At 44.0% G+C, this 19021-nt stretch overlaps 1 protein-coding gene across 3 annotated transcripts in view; it reads right to left on the bottom strand.

Moving 5' to 3' along the window:
• PSTPIP2 (proline-serine-threonine phosphatase interacting protein 2) overlaps positions 1-16943 on the bottom strand; it is a 92221-nt gene extending 75278 nt beyond the window's left edge. For all 3 annotated transcript variants that reach the window (XM_082353356.1, XM_082353357.1, XM_082353358.1), the window contains exon 1: positions 16839-16943. In XM_082353356.1, coding sequence (XP_082209482.1) covers positions 16839-16871 — 33 coding nt within the window. In that variant the 5' untranslated portion in view covers positions 16872-16943. The remainder of the gene's footprint in view (positions 1-16838) is intronic.
• Between the last annotated feature and the right edge of the window lie 2078 nt (positions 16944-19021).

Raw genomic sequence — 19021 nt, 5'->3', positions numbered from 1 at the left:
CCCAGAGAAAACAATAGTTAACATTTTGCTGTACAACTCCCAGATATTTTCCTAATAACATATGACTATGTTTTCATATTTTTTAAATAAAAATGAGGTCTTATTTTACAAATTAGTAACTTTTTTAACTTAACGTATTATAAATACCTTTCTTGGTGCTTGTTTTAAATCATAATTTTTAGGGATTAGGAACTATATTTCACTTGTTCTAACAATTCCTTAAACTTTTTAAAGTGATCTCCACTCATCATTTTCATTAATGATCTCAATTTAAAATATTAATTTAACTGTAAAAAACACTACAATATTGCCATACTAATACATTACTGACAATTCCACCTCTTCCATTTGAGACACGATGGCCCTAGGATTGGGCCGGCCAGATAGTATTATCATCATTGCACAATAGGAAGCTCAAGCCCAGAGTGGTTAGTGGGTGGCTTCCAGCAACCCATTTTGTCTGAGGCAGAGTGGGGTGCAGACCCCAAATGATATGTAGGCCGGGAGGGCTGTAGCTACCCTTGACTGCCAGCCTCTCCCTCCCCACTTCCTGTTCTCTCCGAATCAATAACAGTTCCAGGGCTTCCCTGGTGGCACAGTGGTTAAGAATCCGCCTGCCAATGCAGGGAACACGGGTTCGAGCCCTGGTCCAGGAAGATCCCACATGCCACAGAGCAACTAAGCCCGTGCACCACAACTACTGAGCCTACGCTCTAGACCCCGCGAGCCACAACTACTGAAGCCCGCGCACCTAGAGCCCGTGCTCTGCAACAAGAGAAGCCACAGCAAAGAGAAGCCCACGCACCGCAACAAAGAGTAGCCCCCACTCTCAGTAACTAGAGAAAACCCACACGCAGCAGCAAAGACCCAACACGGCCAAAAATTAAATAAATGAATAAATAAATTAAAACAACAACAACAACAACAATTCCATCTGAACAGCTGACGTCTTGTTCACTCAGCCTCTCTTGGGTCCCCTGTCTTTCCAGGCTTCCAGCTTCCCCTTCTGCAACTGCCCCCCCCCCAACACACAGGACTCATTTCTTTGCCCTTAGAGAGCAGACAGACTCATAGCTTGCTGAGCCTTTGGGCTCTGGAACCTTTTGTTTAGTTTCTGCAGAAGGGGCCGTGTGGCTCACAGGCAGGTGCCTGGACCTGCAGCATGTCTGCTCCCTCAGAGCTGAGGATGCCCAGGAGGAACATGCGGGTCCCTCATACACAGACTCCCCAGGAAAGGACAACACCAGCCTAGGCCTGCCAGCCAGGAAGTATCCCTGAGCCACGGCTGGTCAGAATCAAAGCTGACCACTCTTCTGAGCAGGAATTATGTGGGAATCCTGATTAAACAGGTAGGTGCTAACACAGGACAGGTGGGTGAGGAAGCCTGAGCTGGGGCAGACAGCCCACAGAACTGGTCAACTGTCCAGATCCGGCCATCAGTAGAGAAGCTGACAAATGCCTGAGAACTTAGGTCTTTCTGTACCCTTAGTTCAGGACCTGACTCTCTCAGGATCAAGAAAGCCATGTCTGTGTTTGACAACAGGGTGTAGCCTCAGAGTAGCTTCTAAGAGGTGGGGCAACCAAGGCCTGGAGCAGTGAAGGAACTGCTCCAGGCCTTGGTTTGTGGCCATTTATGAACCTGTCACTTTAAGCAGCTATTCTTTAAATAGAAAAAGTAGTGTTCAAACAGGAGTGGAGACTCAGCAGTGCAGGGCAAGAGTGGAGAGGAAAGATGGTGGTGACTATTTTCTCAGCATTTCAGCTGGCATCCATCACGCAGCAAAACTAAGCCTGAAACTAAACTAGGCTCCGGCCCCTCAGCAGGTGGCCAGACTATCAGCTGTTTTCACTCAAGCAAGACCTTCAGGTACAGGTGGAGTCTCAGTCCACCCACCCAAAGCAGCATATTCAAGTACTTCTTCCAGCCCTGTGCCACATCATAGCCTCCCTTGAGGTGATCTGGAAACACAGATTTCCCCATCTTATCACGTGCCCGGTACCATCTCACCACTTTTTAGGGCCTGGTACCCCAACTGAGCCTGCCCTATAATCCTGCCCTGCTAACCCACTCATTGCAGCATGAGGGAAACAGGTGAGCCTGTTTCCGATCAGTGCGTTTGCCCCTTAACAAGAGTGCAGGCCCCCCGAGGGCAGGGAGCAATCTTCTCCTGACTTCACAAGTCCACACACATCTCTGGCTTCTGCCAATGTTGTAACACCGAAGGGTTCATACAGAAGGACAATTAAATACTGAGTAAAACTCTAACATTAAAAAAAATCAAAAAAAAAAAATAATTGAATGTTTATCAAGTTTTCAGCATGCAGAGGGGTTTTTAAACCTTGACGTGCAATAGATAAAATTACAAAAGATTAGCTCCACAAACTTGACTGTATAAAGTGTTTTCAAAATACATAGACATATTTAAGTACAATGATCATTTCACAGACGAGGACACTAAGCTTAGGAAGGTTGAGTAATTTGAACAAGGGTACGTCCCTCAGCTTGAAAGGAGCAGAGCCAGGATTCCAACCCAGGAATGTCCACGGCAAAAGCTTGAGTGCATGAGGAACGCCCTTCACTACTGCATGCTAGTTACTGGAGGCCAGAACGTGTGAATTACACACACAACTGCGTATACACATACACATATATACAAGAATATACATACAAATATTTGTAGTAAATGACAAAGAATATCTTTATCATTAAAAAAAACTTATGTAGATTCATGAGTAAAGCATGAGGAAGGAAATAAAACCATTTGTAGAAGGGGAAATACAACAAGAAAATAAACAATGTTCACTCTCCCTGGTGATTAAAAACACAAATGAAAGTTTAATAAGGCATCTGTTTTTGCTTATTAAACGGGCAGGGAAAAAAACCACACTGGCCATGGCTGATGTAGTGAAACTGATTATCTTCACATATTACTGGGGACACTGAGACTATGTCTGCCCTTTAGGAAGTCAGGTTGGTTCTATATAGCAAAAGTTTTTAAATGTCCTACTGTTAATAAACCCTATTTTCAGTCATTCAACAACTATTACTGTGAACCCATTATGTACTAGGCATCAACCCAGGTACCGCTCGAGGAGCCAGACAGACATGTGGGCTCTGACACTGTGGGTGGCCGTGCCAGCCCTGGAATGAATGGCTGGGGATTTCGTGTGCAAGATAAACACTGTCTTTGTAGAGGCCACTGTTGTTTTGGGTTTTTCTGTTACTCATGGTTGAACCTAATCTTATTTATACAGAAGGTAAGTGAGCTTTTACCAGCTGGTATCTGATTTCTTAATGGAGTAGGAGGCAAGATCATCAAAACAGAGGAAGAATGTGGAAGGGAAGTGGAGGTCTGAGTAGAGCGGAAAACAAAAGCAAACAAACAAAAAAGAAAATAATAGGTGTTGGTGAGGATGTGAAGAAATAGGAATCCTCTGCACTGTTGGTGAGAATGTGAAACCGTACAGCTGCTGTGGGAAACATGAGGCAGTTCCTCAAAAAATTAAAAATAGCATCATCGTATGATCCAGCAATTATACTTCTGGGTATATACCAAAAGAATTGAAAGCAGGGTCTTGAAGAAATATTTGTATACCCATGTTCATTGCAGTATTATTCACAATAACTAAAACATGGAAGCAATTCAAATGTCTATTGATGGATGAACGGATAAGCAAAATGTGGTATATACATACAATGGAATAATATTCAACTTAAAAAGTAAGGAAATTCTGACATATGCTGCAACACAGGTGAACCTTGAGGACATTACACTAAGTGAAATAAGCCAGTCATAAAAAGACAAAAACTCTATGATTCCACTCACATGAGGTACTCAGAGTAGTCAAAATCATAGAGACAGAAATATAATGGTGGTTACCAGGGGCTGGGGGAAGGGAAAATGGGGAGTTACTGTTTAATGGGTATAGACTTTCAGTTTTACAAGATGAAAAAGAGTTTAGGGGATGGATGGTGGTAATGGTTGCACAAGAATGTGAATGTATTTAATACCACTGAACTGTACACTCAAAAAAGGCTAAGGTGGTAAATTTTATGTTATGTGTATTTTATCACAATTTTTAAAAAATGTGGTATCAGACTAAAAAAGGCAACAAAAATTAAATATGTGGAATTCAGTTGCTTGGCCCCTGAATATTATGTATTGTACAGGGGGTGGAGGGTGGGGGGGGTGACTCTTTTAACATCAAGTAGGTGAGACTTCAGTGTTCATTTATTCACTTGTTAAACATTTATTGAGCACATACTCTGTTCTCAGAACTGTGTCAAGCTCTAGGGACACAGAGGTAAATAAGAGAGAAGTTGACCATAGTCTACCAAGGAAGACAAACAAGGAAAGATGGTTAAACATAGAGTGATAAGTACGTTGTTAGAAATATGCAACAGACTTGCAGAAAAAGTCTCCTCCCCAAGACCTGGAGGCTGGAGTACAGGTCAGTGTAAAGGCTTGGGAAGGGAGCCAAGCAACACCTCCCACCAACCTCCCTGACCCCCAATCCCCCTGGGGTGCAGCAAGTAGTCTTGTGTGGCTGCACCTCACAGAGTGAATGCCGAGGGTGTGAGGCAAGGGTCAGCCATCCTCTGTCACTACAACTTTTCTTATCTTTTATTCTCTGTGTGTGTATCTCCCTCTCCTAAAATATAGTTGTAAAAACAGTGATGTCACTGAGGTATGTGGCACTTACTACCATTCTTGGGGATTTATAAAAGCACTTGAAACTGGAAACTATCCCCATAAACAAACAGTAGTATGTTTAAAAAATGAACAGTGATCTATGAAAAAATACTAAAGATCATTGCAGCCTTTAAAAAAAAAAGAAAAAAACAGTAAGGAAATATAGCATTTAAATACCTAAGAATACTCTTTTGCTTTACTTTCACAAATACTTAGCTGTGATCATTTCTGTTAAAAAAGAAAGTCTTCACTTGGTTTCTAATCCCCTAATGCAGTCCAGTGACCTGGTCAGTGCTAATGCAACAGCCATATCTGACTGGTAAGCTGGGAGGCTATGTAACAGTTCCCAAAGATAGAGTCTCATGAATGTTACGGGTTCATGCACTGGGGTTTAAGCTGCTCTGTGCTGCCCTGAGCCTCCTTACACATACAAATAGTGTAAAGTATTTAAGGCAAGAGCATTAGGGTCGACTGGGGAAAAGCTTTCCCCTTCTCACGAAGAGCAAACCCCCATCACATGTGTTGAAATCCGCTGCTTAACCTTTGTCTAACCTTCAGCCCAAAACTCACAAAGTAATACAGCTAATCCCAGAAAGCAAGTTTAAACGAACAAGCCAACAGTCTACTGTATCTTTAAAAAGCCTACTCTGCCTACTTTCCTCACATGCATGCTGTTTGGGAAGCAAGAAGCCCCTGATTCTGAGGGAGGTTCCGAAGCCCTTGTTGGAGGCTATGAGACTCACAGCAGCTATTTGAACAGTGGTGTCCAAAGTATCCGGTTTCCTGCTGCCTGCGTTTTCTGGAGTGAGATCACATAGCTCTATAGTCTTCATGGATTTTCACAACATATAAGAGTTTTAAAATTCCTGGCAACCATATCTTAATTATTCTCATTTATCTAGATGGAAAATTCTAATAGTTCTATATTTTTAAAAATTACAATGGCTGTCATTCTATGAAGCTAACCAACAGTTCCTCCTCTTATTTAAAGCTCCTTTTTTGTCAAAGCTGGAGATTTCTAGTGTAGGCGAGAAAAGAATGTCAGCCATGTCCTACTCAGATGACCTTTTCATTAACACTGAAACTTAGATGATATTTATGCTGTAACAAAATATGTACCAAAATGGACATTCTGATTACATTTAGGAGATAGTAAATGAGAATTACAAAAATTAATTTCAAAATTACCTATTAGCTGTACAAACAGAGGTACTTTGGATATTGCATATATTTGGAACTAACTAATATTTTGCTTTCACTGGCTGATGACAACTATAGTTGCTTTTACCAGAAAAATCCATAAATTAACATGCATCCATATACACTTATACCAAGTTTGCACAAACCAAGTCTTCCTGACTTTAGAATTAACTTTAACTATGTGTATTTATCTGTGCATATGTTCCCATAATGGGTATCTGAGACACCAAACTCAGAATTCTACATTCCCTGTGTAAGTCCAATCTGAAAAAACTGTGGGGAAAAAAAAAAGCCTGATATAGTGGAGCATTAAAAAAAAGTCTCTGGGGCTTTCCTGGTAGTGCAGTGGTTGAGAATCTGCCTGCCAATGCAGGGGACACGGGTTCGAGCCCTGGTCTGGGAAGATCCCACATGCCGCAGAGCAACTAGGCCCGTGAGCCACAACTATTGAGCCTGCGCGTCTGGAGCTTGTGCTCCGCAACAAGAGAGACCGCGACAGTGAGAGGCCCGCACACTGTGATGAAGAGTGGCCCCCGCTCGCCATAACTAGAGGAAGCCCACGCACAGAAATGAAGACCCAACACAGCCAAAAATAAATAAATAAATTAATTAATTAATTAATTAATTTTTAAAAAAATTCTCTGATAAAGATGAATAATGTCCCCTCAAAAACAGGAATTAGAAAGTCCAGGAAGAGAACTTCTGCTGCCAGTGTCCCTGTCCCCATGGTGAGCCACAGCCACCCCCCACCTCTGCAGGAGACCCTCCAACACTAGCAGACAGCAGAAGCAAGAAGAACTACAATCCTGCAGCCTGTGGAACTAAAACCACATTCACAGAAAGATAGACAAGATGAAAAGGCAGAGGGCTATGTACCAGATGAAGGAACAAGATAAAACCCCAGAAAAACAACTAAATGAAGTGGAGATAGGCAACCTTCCAGAAAAAGAATTCAGAATAATGATAGTGAAGATGATCCAGGACCTCAGAAAAACAATGGAGGCAAAGGTCGAGAAGATGCAAGAAATGTTTAACAAAGACCTAGAAGAATGAAAGAACAAACAAACAGAGATGAACAATACAATAACTGAAATGAAAACTACACTAGAAGGAATCAATAGCGGAATAACTGAGGCAGAAGAACGGGTAAGTGACCTGGAAGACAGGAATTCATGGAATTCACTGCCATGGAACAGAATAAAGAAAAAAGAATGAAAAGAAATGAAGACAGCCTAAGAGACCTCTGGGACAACATGAAACGCAATAACATTCACATTATAGGGGTCCCAGAAGGAGAAGAGAGAGAGAAAGGACCACAGAAAATATTTGAAGAGATCATAGTCAAACACTTCCCTAACATGGGAAAGGAAGTAGCCACCCAAGTCCAGGAAGCACAGCGAGTCTCATACAGGATAAAACCAAGGAGAAACACGCCGAGACACATAGTAATCAAATTGGCAAAAATTAAAGACAAAGAAAAATTATTGAAAGCAGCAAGGGAAAAATGACAAATAACATACAAGGGAACTCCCATAAGGTTAACAGCTGATTTCTCAGCAGAAACTCTACAAGCCAGAAGGGAGTGGCATGATATACTTAAAGCGATGAAAGGGAAGAACCTACAACCAAGATTACTCTACCCGGCAAGGATCTCATTTAGATCTGATGGAGAAATCAAAAGCTTTACAGACAAGCAAAAACTAATAAGAGAATTCGGCACCACCAAATCAGCTCTACAACAAATGCTAAAGGAACTTCTCTAAGTGGGAAACACAAGAGAAGAAAAGGACCTACAAAAACAAACCCAAAACAATTAAGAAAATGGTCAGAGGAACATACATATCAATAACTACCTTAAATGTGAATGGACTAAATGCTCCAACCAAAAGACACAGGCTCGCTGAATGGATACAGAAACAAGACCCATATATATGCTGTCTACAAGAGACCCACTTCAGACCTAGGGACACATACAGACTGAAAGTGAGGGGATGGAAAAAGATATTCCATGCAAATGGAAATCAAAAGAAAGCTGGAGTAGCAATACTCATATCAGATAAAATAGACTTTAAAATAAAGAATGTTACAAGAGACAAGGAAGGACACTACATAATGATCAACGGATCAATCCAAGAAGAAGATATAACAATTATAAATATATATGCACCCAACATAGGAGCACCTCAATACATAAGGCAACTGCTAACAGCTATACAAGAGGAAATCGACAGCAACACAATAATAGTGGGGGATTTTAACACCTCACTTACACCAATGGACAGATCAACCAAAATGAAAATATATAAGGAAACAGAAGCTTTAAATGACACAATAGACCAGACAGATTTAATTGATATTTATAGGACATTCCATCCAAAAACAGCAGATTACACGTTCTTCTCAAGTGCGTATGGAACATTCTCCAGGATAGATCACATCTTGGGTCACAAATCAAGCCTCAGCAAAGTTAAGAAAACTGAAATCATATCAAGCATCTTTTCTAACCACAATGCTATGAGATTAGAAATGAATTACAGGGAAAAAAACGAAAAACACACAAATACATGGAGGCTAAACAATACGTTACTAAATAACCAAGAGATCACTGAAGAAATCAAAGAGGAAATCAAAAAATACCTAGAGACAAATGACAATGAAAACACGACGATCCAAAACCTATGGGATGCAGCAAAAGCAGTTCTAAGAGGGAAGTTTATAGCTATACAAGCCTACCTCAAGAAACAAGAAAAATCTCAAGTAAACAATCTAACCTTACACCTAAAGGGACTAGAGAAAGAAGAACAAACGAAACCCAAAGTTAGTAGAAGGAAAGAAATTATAAAGATCAGAGCAGAAATAAATGAAATAGAAACAAAGAAAACAATAGCAAAGATCAATAAAACTAAAAGCTGGTTCTTTGAGAAGATAAACAAAATTGATAAACCATTAGCCAGACTCATCAAGAAAGAGAGGGAGAGGACTCAAATCAATAAAATCAGAAATGAAAAAGGAGAAGTTACAACAGACACTGAGGAAATACAAAGCATCTTAAGAGACTACTACTAGCAACTCTATGCCAATAAATTGGACAACCTAGAAGAAATGGACAAATTCTTAGAAAGGTATAACCTTCCAAGACTGAACCAGGAAGAAACAGAAAATATGAACAGACCAATCACAAATAATGAAATTGAAACTGTGATTAAAAATCTTCCAACAAACGAAGTCCAGGACCACATAGCTTCACAGGTGAATTCTATCAAACATTTAGAGAAGAGCTAACACCCATCCTTCTCAAACTCTTCCGAAAAATGGCAGAGGAAGGAACACTCCCAAACTCATTCAATGAGGCCGCTATCACCCTGATACCGAAACCAGACAAAGACACTACAAAAAAAGAAAATTACAGACCAATATCACTGATGAATATAGATGCAAAAATCCTCAACAAAATACTAGCAAACGGAATCCAACAACACATTAAAAGGATCATACACCACGATCAAGTGGGATTTATCCCAGGGATGCAAGGATTCTTCAATATGCGCAAATCAATCAATGTGACACACCATATTAACAAATTGAAGAATAAAAACCATATGGTCATCTCAATAGATGCAGAAAAAGCTTTTGACAAGATTCAACACCCATTTATGATAAAAACTCTCCAGAAAGTGGGCATAGAGGGAACCTACCTCAACATAATGAAGGCCATATATGACAAAGCCACAGCAAACATCATTCTCAATGGTGAAAAACTAAAAGCATTTCCTCTAAGATCAGGAACAAGACAAGGATGTCCACTCTCACCACTATTATTCAACATAGTTTTGGAAGTCCTAGCCATGGCAATCAGAGAAGAAAAAGAAATAAAAGGAATACAAATTGGAAAAGAAGAAGTAAAACTGTCACTGTTTGCAGAGGACATGATACTATACATAGAGAATCCTAAAAATGCCAGCAGAAATCTACTAGAGCTAATCAATGAATTTGGTAAACTTGCAGGATACAAAATTAATGCACAGAAATCTCTTGCATTCCTATACACTAATGATTAAAAATATGAAAGAGAAATTAAGGAAACACTCCCATTTACCATTGCAACAAAGAGAATAAAATACCTAGGAATAAACCTACCTAGGGAGACAAAAGATCTGTATGCAGAAAACTATAAGACACTATTGAAAGAAATTAAAGATGATACCAACAGATGGAGAGATATACCATGTTCTTGGATTGGAAGAATCAATATTGTGAAAATGACTATAGTACCCAAAGCAATCTGCAGATTCAATGCAAACCCTATCAAATTACCAATGGCATTTTTTACAGAACTAGAACATAAAATCTTAAAATCTGTATGGAGACACAGAAGATCCCGAACAGCCAAAGCAGTCTTGAGGGAAAAAAATGGAGCTGGAGGAATCAGGCTCCCTGACTTCAGACTATACTACAAAGCTACAGTAATCAAGACAATATGGTACTGGCACAAAAAGAGAAACATAGATCAATGGAACAAGATAGAAAGCCCAGAGATAAACCCACACACCTATGGTCAGCTAATCTATGACAGAGGAGGCGAGGCTATACAATGGAGAAAAGACAGTCTCTTCAATAAGTGGTGCTGGGAAAACTGGACAGCTACATGTAAAAGAATGAAATTAGAACACTCCCTAACACCATACACAAAAATAAACTCAAAATGGATTCAAGACCTAAATGTAAGACCGGACACTATAAAACTCTTAGAGGAAAACATAGGAAGAACACTCTTTGACATAAATCACAGCAAGATTTTTTTTGATCCACCTCCTAGAGTAATGGAAATAAAAACAAAAATAAACAAATGGGACCTAATGAAACTTCAAAGCTTTCGCACAGCAAAGGAAACCATAAACAAGACGAAAAGACAACCCTCAGAATGGGAGAAAATATTTTCAAACGAATCAACGGACAACGGATTAATCTCCAAAATATATAAACAGCTCATGCAGCTCAATATTAAAAGAAACAAACAATCCAATCCAAAAATGGGCAGAAGACCTAAATAGACATTTCTCCAAAGAAGACATACAGATGGCCAAGAAGCACATGAAAAGCTGCTCAACATCACTAATTACTAGAGAAATGCAAATCAAAACTACAATGAGGTATCACCTCACACCAGTTAGAATGGGCATCATCAGAAAATCTACAAACAACAAATGCTGGAGAGGGTGTGGAGAAAAGGGAACCCTCTTGCACTGTTGGTGGGAATGTAAATTGATACAGCCACTACGGAGAACAGTATGGAGGTTCCTTAAAAAACTAAAAATAGAATTACCATATGATCCAGCAATCCCACTACTGGGCATATACCCAGAGAAAACCATAATTCAAAGACACATGCACCCCAGTGTTCACTGCAGCACTATTTACAATAGCCAGGTCATGGAAGCAACCTAAATGCCCATCGACAGACGAATGGATAAAGAAGTTGTGGTACATATGTACAATGGAATATTACTCAGCCATAAAAAGGAACGAAATTGGGTCATTTGTTTTAGACGTGGATGGATCCAGAGACTGTCATACAGAGTGAAGGAAGTCAGAAAGAGAAAAACAAATATCGTATATTAACGCATGTATGTGGAACCTAGAAAAATGGTACAGATGAACCGGTTTACATGGCAGAAGTTGAGACACAGATGTAGAGAACAAACATATGGACACCAAGTGAGGAAAGCTGCGGGGGGGTGGGTGGGGGTGGGGATGGTGGTGTGCTGAATTGGGCGATTGGGGTTGACATGTATATACTGATGTGTATAAAATTGATGACTAATAAGAACCTGCTCTATAAAAAAATAAATAAAATAAAATTCAAAAATTCCAAAAAAAAAAAGAAATTCCAGGAAGGATAAGAATGGAGATCTAATCATAATATACTACTTAGCTTTAAACTAAACAATCTTTACATGCTGTGGGAAATCCCTGGCGGTCCAGTGGTTAGGACTCCATGCTTTCACTGCTGAGGGCCACGGTTCAATCCCTGGTGGGGGGAACTAAGATCCCACAAGCTGTGTGGCCAAAAAACAAACAAACAAAATAAAGCAATCTTTACATGCTGTGACAATATAAATAATGTTTATATTGTTTTTCACTATAAGCCTTTTGGAAATATTTGGATATTTAAAGAATGTGCTTGCATCATCTAGATTTTTTTAAGGCTTGTTAACAAACTTTTGTTTCCTTTCTACTTGTTCAGATTTTGTTTTATATATTTCAATAAGAATTTCTTATTTTCCTTAGAAGGTAGGTCCCATGCCTCTTATTAAATTTTAAAGAAGCTAAAACAAGAAAAAAGGATTTTGATAATTATTTTAAAGATAGACCTCAGTGGCTGCTCTAGGAAGAATGAACTGGAGGGGGCAATCGTCAATGACTTTACCTTGCATTTTGCCACCAGGCAGGACAATAGCCCTCCTGGTGTGTTTCTAGGGACCGGTTTCCAAGGGAGAGGATTAAAAAAGAAAAGTAACAGCCTATACATTGTATAAAATAGCACATGGGGTGAGCATGAAGGGTCTGTGTGATAACCTGTTTTCTTCTTTGTTTATTTAAGAAAAAAAGCACCCTCCCATACTGTATAGAGAAAAGTCAAGGAGCAAAGCCAGATGCAGCACCAGCTCAATCTCTGGTAATACCCAGAATGACCAGATTCCAAAGTGGCCAGAGGTTTGAAGCAGAGGGACAGCCCTGGATGGCCAGGGGCAATGAGCAAGCTCCTTCCCCTGGTCACTCGCCAGGCAGAGCAGAGAGGCCGCACCCACTGCAGGTGTTGGGGTGGGAAGAGTGCAGGACAGACAGTAGGAAGCTGGTCTGGGCCAAGAGCCGTGAGAATCAGGACGACCAGGTCAAAATAAGGGTCTAGAGGACATACGGGGTCAAGCTGGGCCTCACACCCTTGTGAGGAATGTGGGACTCTCCTGTGGCAGGAGGACATCTTGCTCTTCTGGAGCAGGTTCTACAGTCACCTGTGCATGGCCACATGGATCACAGGCCAAAGGCTGGGACTTTCCCTCTGCGGCCTCCTTCCCTGGAGCCCTGGAAACCACATCCATGGTCCCCGTCTTATTCCGACAAGGTACCACCAACATTAACCACAATAAATAACAGCACCGCTTAACCACATGACTGCTGGGAGGGAAACAGCACACAGGCGTTGTGTCCGAGTCAGGCAAACTTGGTTGGGGACTATCCCAGTTTTAAAGAACACTTGAGTATTCCCTTTTCAAGCAAATCCACCAAAAGATTCCTTTAACTAAACTCTCCATGGGGCATTTGAATAAGATTATTTGCAAAGTATGCGCTGACTTATACCTTTCCAGGAGCATCTACCTAATTTGACCATGGGTCTCTGAACTTTCATGGAACATTCCTCTCCTGGGCCTGTGATGGCTCCTGTGAGGGTTGAATCCCTACATCTCTGCCTCTCTTTCTCTGACCCCTCTCTCCTCCTGCCAAAATACAGGTAGTCACCAAGAGTGCTTCTCTGGGGACCTCTTATTTCTCGATTCTTTCTCCTCGAGTAACTGTCACCCATTTCCTTTGTCACCTCTGTGCTGATAATAGTTGACAATCACAAGTGCTCACTATGCGCCAGGCACATACTAAACTCTGATTTAATCCTCACAACAGTCCTAGAGCGTAGACATTGGTATTGTCCTCATTTTTCTACATGGAAAAACTGAGTATGGGAGTTGAAGTAATCTGTCCAAGGTCACCCAGCTACAAGGGGCAGACCGGGGATTCAAACCTGGCCAGGCCACCTCAGAGCCTCTGCTGATGACCCTTCTGTACGTTATGCTGTTCCGTGCACTCTCTTGCTTGGACACCCTTTCCAAGGTGCTGGGGCCATCTCCACCAGCCCCTCAAACCCAGAATGTTGACACCAGAGCACACTCACTGACGTGTTTGTACTGGTTGTTAAAATATTAAAATACCCCCAAATCTTGCTGTCTGGCACCCTGTTCCTTCCCCAAGACCTCCCCATATCCAGCAACCCTGGCATGGTCCTGGGGGGTGGGGGCGGGGCGGGTGGTTTCAGGATGCTCCTGGCCTGCCTATTGTCAATACCGCTCTGCTTCCTCTTCCTTCCCTCCCCACAAACCAGTTCCTCATCTGACTTCCTTATTTCTGGGGTCCGCACCTCATTTTCCTGTTCACCTTACACAGAGCTTCCTTCAAGTCCTCTTTTCCTCTTTCCAGCTTCAATTAGTGACCCTGTCCTGTGGCTCTGACTTCTTCTACCCTCTGCCATTCCTCCCATCTGTCTCCTCCTGTCCCTTCCCTATGATTTCCATCCTGGAACAGACCCTTTCTACCCCTGGCCCAGTTTTCTTCACTCCTACTAGACTCTCCCATCCCCTGACCCCTTTGCCCTCTACATCCCTGAGGACAGGCATTCAAGACCAAAGCCCGCCCTCCCTGTCGTCTTCCTAATGAGGAATCTACCTTCAACCCAAGAGTATGGTCTTACTCCTGCAAATGCCACCTCCATACAGAGGAGGTATTTTCTTAAATATTTATTAAATTCACTCAACTGATACCCACCTTGTTTCCAAAGTTTTCTACCTTATGTAATCACAACCTTCTTGTCCTTGAAGCATGAAAGTTATTGCCATCCTCTCAATGATAACAACAGCCTTGCTCCCCGCTCCCACCCCTGAGAGTGTGAGAGCATCGCAGGCAGCCCCTGAGGTCTCCAGCAGTTTCTCTTCTGCCCCTTTTCTCCCAAATCCAGGCTGACTGTCCCATCTGCCTGATTCCTGAGCATCCACATGCAAAGCACCATTGCAGTTCTGGGGGCTCAGTGGACGGTGGGAGCCAGTGCAAACCCCCCAGGAGCTCATGGTTGGGGCTGAAGGCGAAAGATATACATGATATCCACATGAAGAGTCAAATGATGTCCCACCATCTACCTCTGGCAGTGCCAAAGGGACACTCTCGCTGAGCACCAGCCTCGTTGAAGGCATTCACTGAGCGTTTGGTCTAGGCAGAGTCCTGCTCCACTATTTAATAGCTCTACAAACTTGGGGAATGTTGCTTAACCTGTCTGCCTCTCAGTTTCCTCATCTGTAAAATGGGATACTCAGTAAGGGTAGTTGTGAGACTTAATGTGTATGTGTAAAGTGTTTAGAACAGTGCTTGCCACAGACTCTATACACAGTAATATTAGCTATTACTGTTTTTATTATTTGACATAAAATATAGGAGATTAGAGATGGAAGATATCTTTGCAAACTCTCTCTCAGGATCTCGTACCTTCTGAAAGTAAAAGCTCAGAGGGAAAAAAAAGAAAGTAAAAACCCAGAAATTTCTCTGCCTTGCACTTTCACCCTACCTCTAACTCCCAACACAGATCTCACGTCTCCCCCCTCCCCTAATCACTCCTGCAAGTCTGCACTGGGAGCGGCTGGGGGGCTGCCTTCCTATGGCCTGGGAGGCCTCTGAGGATGGAGGCCGCAGCTCTCACCCCACGACATGCCCTGTCAGCCTTACAGATCCACTGTACTCATTCAGCCACTACTTGCTGAGAACCTGCTGGCATCAGCCTGTGCAAGGGGCAGTGGCACTGAAAGCCAGCACAGTAGCTGTCCACAAGGTGCTCACATGCTTGTAGGCCCCCAAACTCAAAACCATAAACTGACAAATGCTATGAAGGAACAGAACATGTGCTATTGGGTGCAGTCAAGAAAGGCTTCCCTGAAGAGAAGACACTGGGCAGAGATTTGAAAACTGAGTGTTACACTTTGAGGGGAAGAAAGGCAGGTCTCTCTACCCTGCTTTTTCCCACAATGCCTGTCATGGGACCCAGAAGTCCTTTATTCTACCCAAAGAACTCCCAGGCCTCCTCAAGGGGCCAGCTGCGAGGTTGTTCACCTTCTCTGTGAAGCTGCGGGGGCGTGAGCTGCACCCTACAGGTGGGCAGTGCCCCAGGAGAACCTCATAAACTCCAGGAAAAGGGACTTCACAAAGCAGGGTCTAAACTGTGTCCTCGAGGTTACAGGGCCAGGTTTCTCTACCCAGCAGCTCTAGATAGGGGACAGGAACCTGCTAAGCAGCTACGAGGCTGAATGGGGGACAATCAGGGTCTCAAGTAAGGAGCTGGGGCGGCTTGGCAGCAGTAGGTCAGTCTGGAGACGTGGTGACTTTCTGCTCCTGCCTTAAAGGGATGAGGGCGGTTCCTCCGCATGAAGGGCTACAGACCCTTGAGGGGCACCTGCGGAGTGAGAGGACAGGGGGGAAGAGGACTGGACAGAGGGAGAGGGGCAGGCAGAACTGCTGCCTCCTGGTTAGGCCCGTCCTCGGGCTCAGATGCCCCCACCGGCTCACAGGGTCTCACACACGCACCGGCCCCCCCCTGGGCGGGGGCAAAGGCAGGGAGAGGCTCAGGAAGCGGGGCTGCGGAACCCGGCAAAGCTTCTGCTAGAGAACGCCTCTAGGGTCGTCTGCCGGGGCGAGCCGGGAGTTAATGGGGCTCAGACAGGCTGTACGTTTCCGCGGACCTGGAAAAGCCGATCAGCCTGGCGAAGTTCACCCCACGTTCTCCGCCCCACGTCCCCCCAAATCCGCTCACAGCGCAGCCTCAGGGGCCACCGGCGACTCTCCCCGGACGGGTGACTCCTCTCTTTGGGTCTCGGTTTCCCCATGAGGGGGGAATGTCCCGACTCTAAGACTACACCCGTCAGCAGTGTCCGGGGGCGCGGGCGGCCGAGGGGGAGCCTGGGAACCGGATCTCCCGGGGACCCGCGGGCGCGCGGCGGGCTGGGGTAAGCGCAGAGAGGGGCCGGCGGCGGTGCCTCCCCTCGGGTTCTGCCCCGGAGCACGGGGCAGGCGCCCACGGCTCCCCTCGGAGCCCCCGTTCCCGAGCCCGGCGATGGGTCGCTTACCCCGCCGACTTACCCAAAAGTTCCCCTTGAACAGTGAGCCCGTCATGGCCGGCGCGCGAGGAGAGGTGAAAGCCAGAGCAGGCGCGCTGCGACACGGACTGTCAAGGCCAGCGGCGCGCCCCGCCCGCGATTCCCGCCCCCGCGCCTGCCCAGCGCAGCCCCGCCCCGCGCCGCTGGCACCCAGCACTCCGCACTTGTCCCGCGCGTAATGGAGGGGCGGACCGCGGGTTAGAGCCCTGCGGCGTCAGGCTTCAGTTAGTCAGCCCTACATTCCCCCTCCTTCGGGAGGCCTTTAAGGATTGGAAGGAACCGGTCCTGTCGCCTCCCCGAATTCGGCTCCGTTCCTGCCCACAAGCCCCCTCCTCCCTCGACCCAGTTCCTCGCGGAGAAATCCAGGCTCTGCGCGGTGGTGGAAGGAGCCCCCGCCGGATCGGAGGTGGTCGCGGGGACGGCGCGTCGGATCTGTGAAGCTTGAGCATTGACAATGCTAGCGGCCGCGTCAGGTGTGGACGCTTCATCTAGTCAAGTGCAGGACCCCAGAGGCGCCCGCCACAGACAAGCACGTTTTAGTCTAAAAGTCATGGAAAGATCACTGATACTGTTTCCCCTTGACTCTAGGTCCCTCAGTGGGGTCCTTACAAGGCATCCGGGAACTCAGCTCCTCGCGACCCTTCCGCATCTTAGGACCCAGACCCAATACCCTTTTCCACCAATCCCATTCCAGAAGTAGGAGCCCGAACTTCCTTCCTCTCCCTTCACTTTCGTAACGTAACACACTCATAAACATAACCCAGGGCAAGTCAGACCCATCCGGGCTTTGTAGTAATACGGCACTCTGGGACAAAGTACTGCCCTGTGCTACATGCCCTGAACCTAAACTGAAGCCCAGAGAGGCTGATTGACTTGACCAAGATCACAGCTTATTTAAGGTATGAAGAGCTCGGTTACAGCTCTTCCCTTCCAAACAGAATCAGAGCCCAGGATAGAAGTCAATCCTGGGACAGATCCATTCAAGGAGGGGAGGATGAAGGTCCAGAGTGCCAGCCCACAACCTCATGCCTGGAGAGGCAAGCTTTGCCTCTGAGCAGGTTCTAGCTTGGTCCAGACAGAGCGAAAGGACAATTACTGGGGTGATATGAAGGACAGTTGGAAGATTCTGCCTGGTAATACCTAGCCCCCTCCCCTGTGATGAAATCCCACCAGTAGTCATCCACAACAACAAGGATGGAGAGGTGGCCTCCAATCCTGGGTCACTCCGAGGACATGCATCCATTCATCTTGTTGTTCATCTCTTTGGAAAGCAGTTAGGTTAGAAGAAAGAAAGGGAAGCCTGACAGCATCATAAAGGGCAGCAGAGGCCACAGAGGGCACCAGGGGGACAGGCTAAACAGCAGGAGGAGTAAGAAATAGTGACAACTAGGCAAATGAAAGATGCTGCAGTGCCACAGACAGCATCAAACTGTTTCCTGGGAGTTTTGAATATTTTGCAACAAATATTTTAAATACAATTCTAATTGTCTAAGTTTTCATTTTTAACATTTTTAAAACATCTCACGGTACATTGTACTTGATTTTCGTGGCTCAGAACCCAGTCCTCTGAATTTTAACTCTCTTCCACCACCTGGTGGCAAGATTGCAAATTGCAAATGGTTGTCCGCGCTGCCAGAAAATATTCCTCATTCATTCCTCATTTATAATAAACCTCATCACCTGGACAGGTGTTGGGAGTTAAGAAAACAAGCAATATCTGTACTATATCCAAGGGTCTATAACAATTTTGGGACATTTTACTAACGAAATTAACACTACTACAGCAACAATGGAATGATGAAGTTTAATGATCAATACATTTAAGATAAACCACTATTAATATTTTGGCATTTCTTCCAATAATACACATTTGCATGACTGAGCTCTTACTGTACATAAAATTTTGAGTTTTGCTTTTGTAACTTAACAATATTTCATTAGTATTTTCTAAAGTCCTTTAACACACTTTTCCTAACAAAAAGTTTGATAGCACCTGGTCCTGGCCGAACAGACAGGACAGATACTCTTTCATGTAAAAACTGAAAGCCTCTGTGAAGAGAAATTTGGCCATATCATCAAAATTTTAAATGCTATTTATTTATTTATTTATTTATTTTGGGGCCGCGAGGCTTGCAGGATCTTGCGGGATTGTTCCTGACCAGGGAT

This window comes from Balaenoptera borealis, assembly GCF_965194805.1.
Source record: "Balaenoptera borealis genome assembly, chromosome: 14".
NCBI lineage: Eukaryota > Metazoa > Chordata > Mammalia > Artiodactyla > Balaenopteridae > Balaenoptera > Balaenoptera borealis.
The sequence above is the reverse complement of the archived record's forward strand: the minus strand, read 5'-3'. Positions and strand labels throughout refer to the sequence as shown.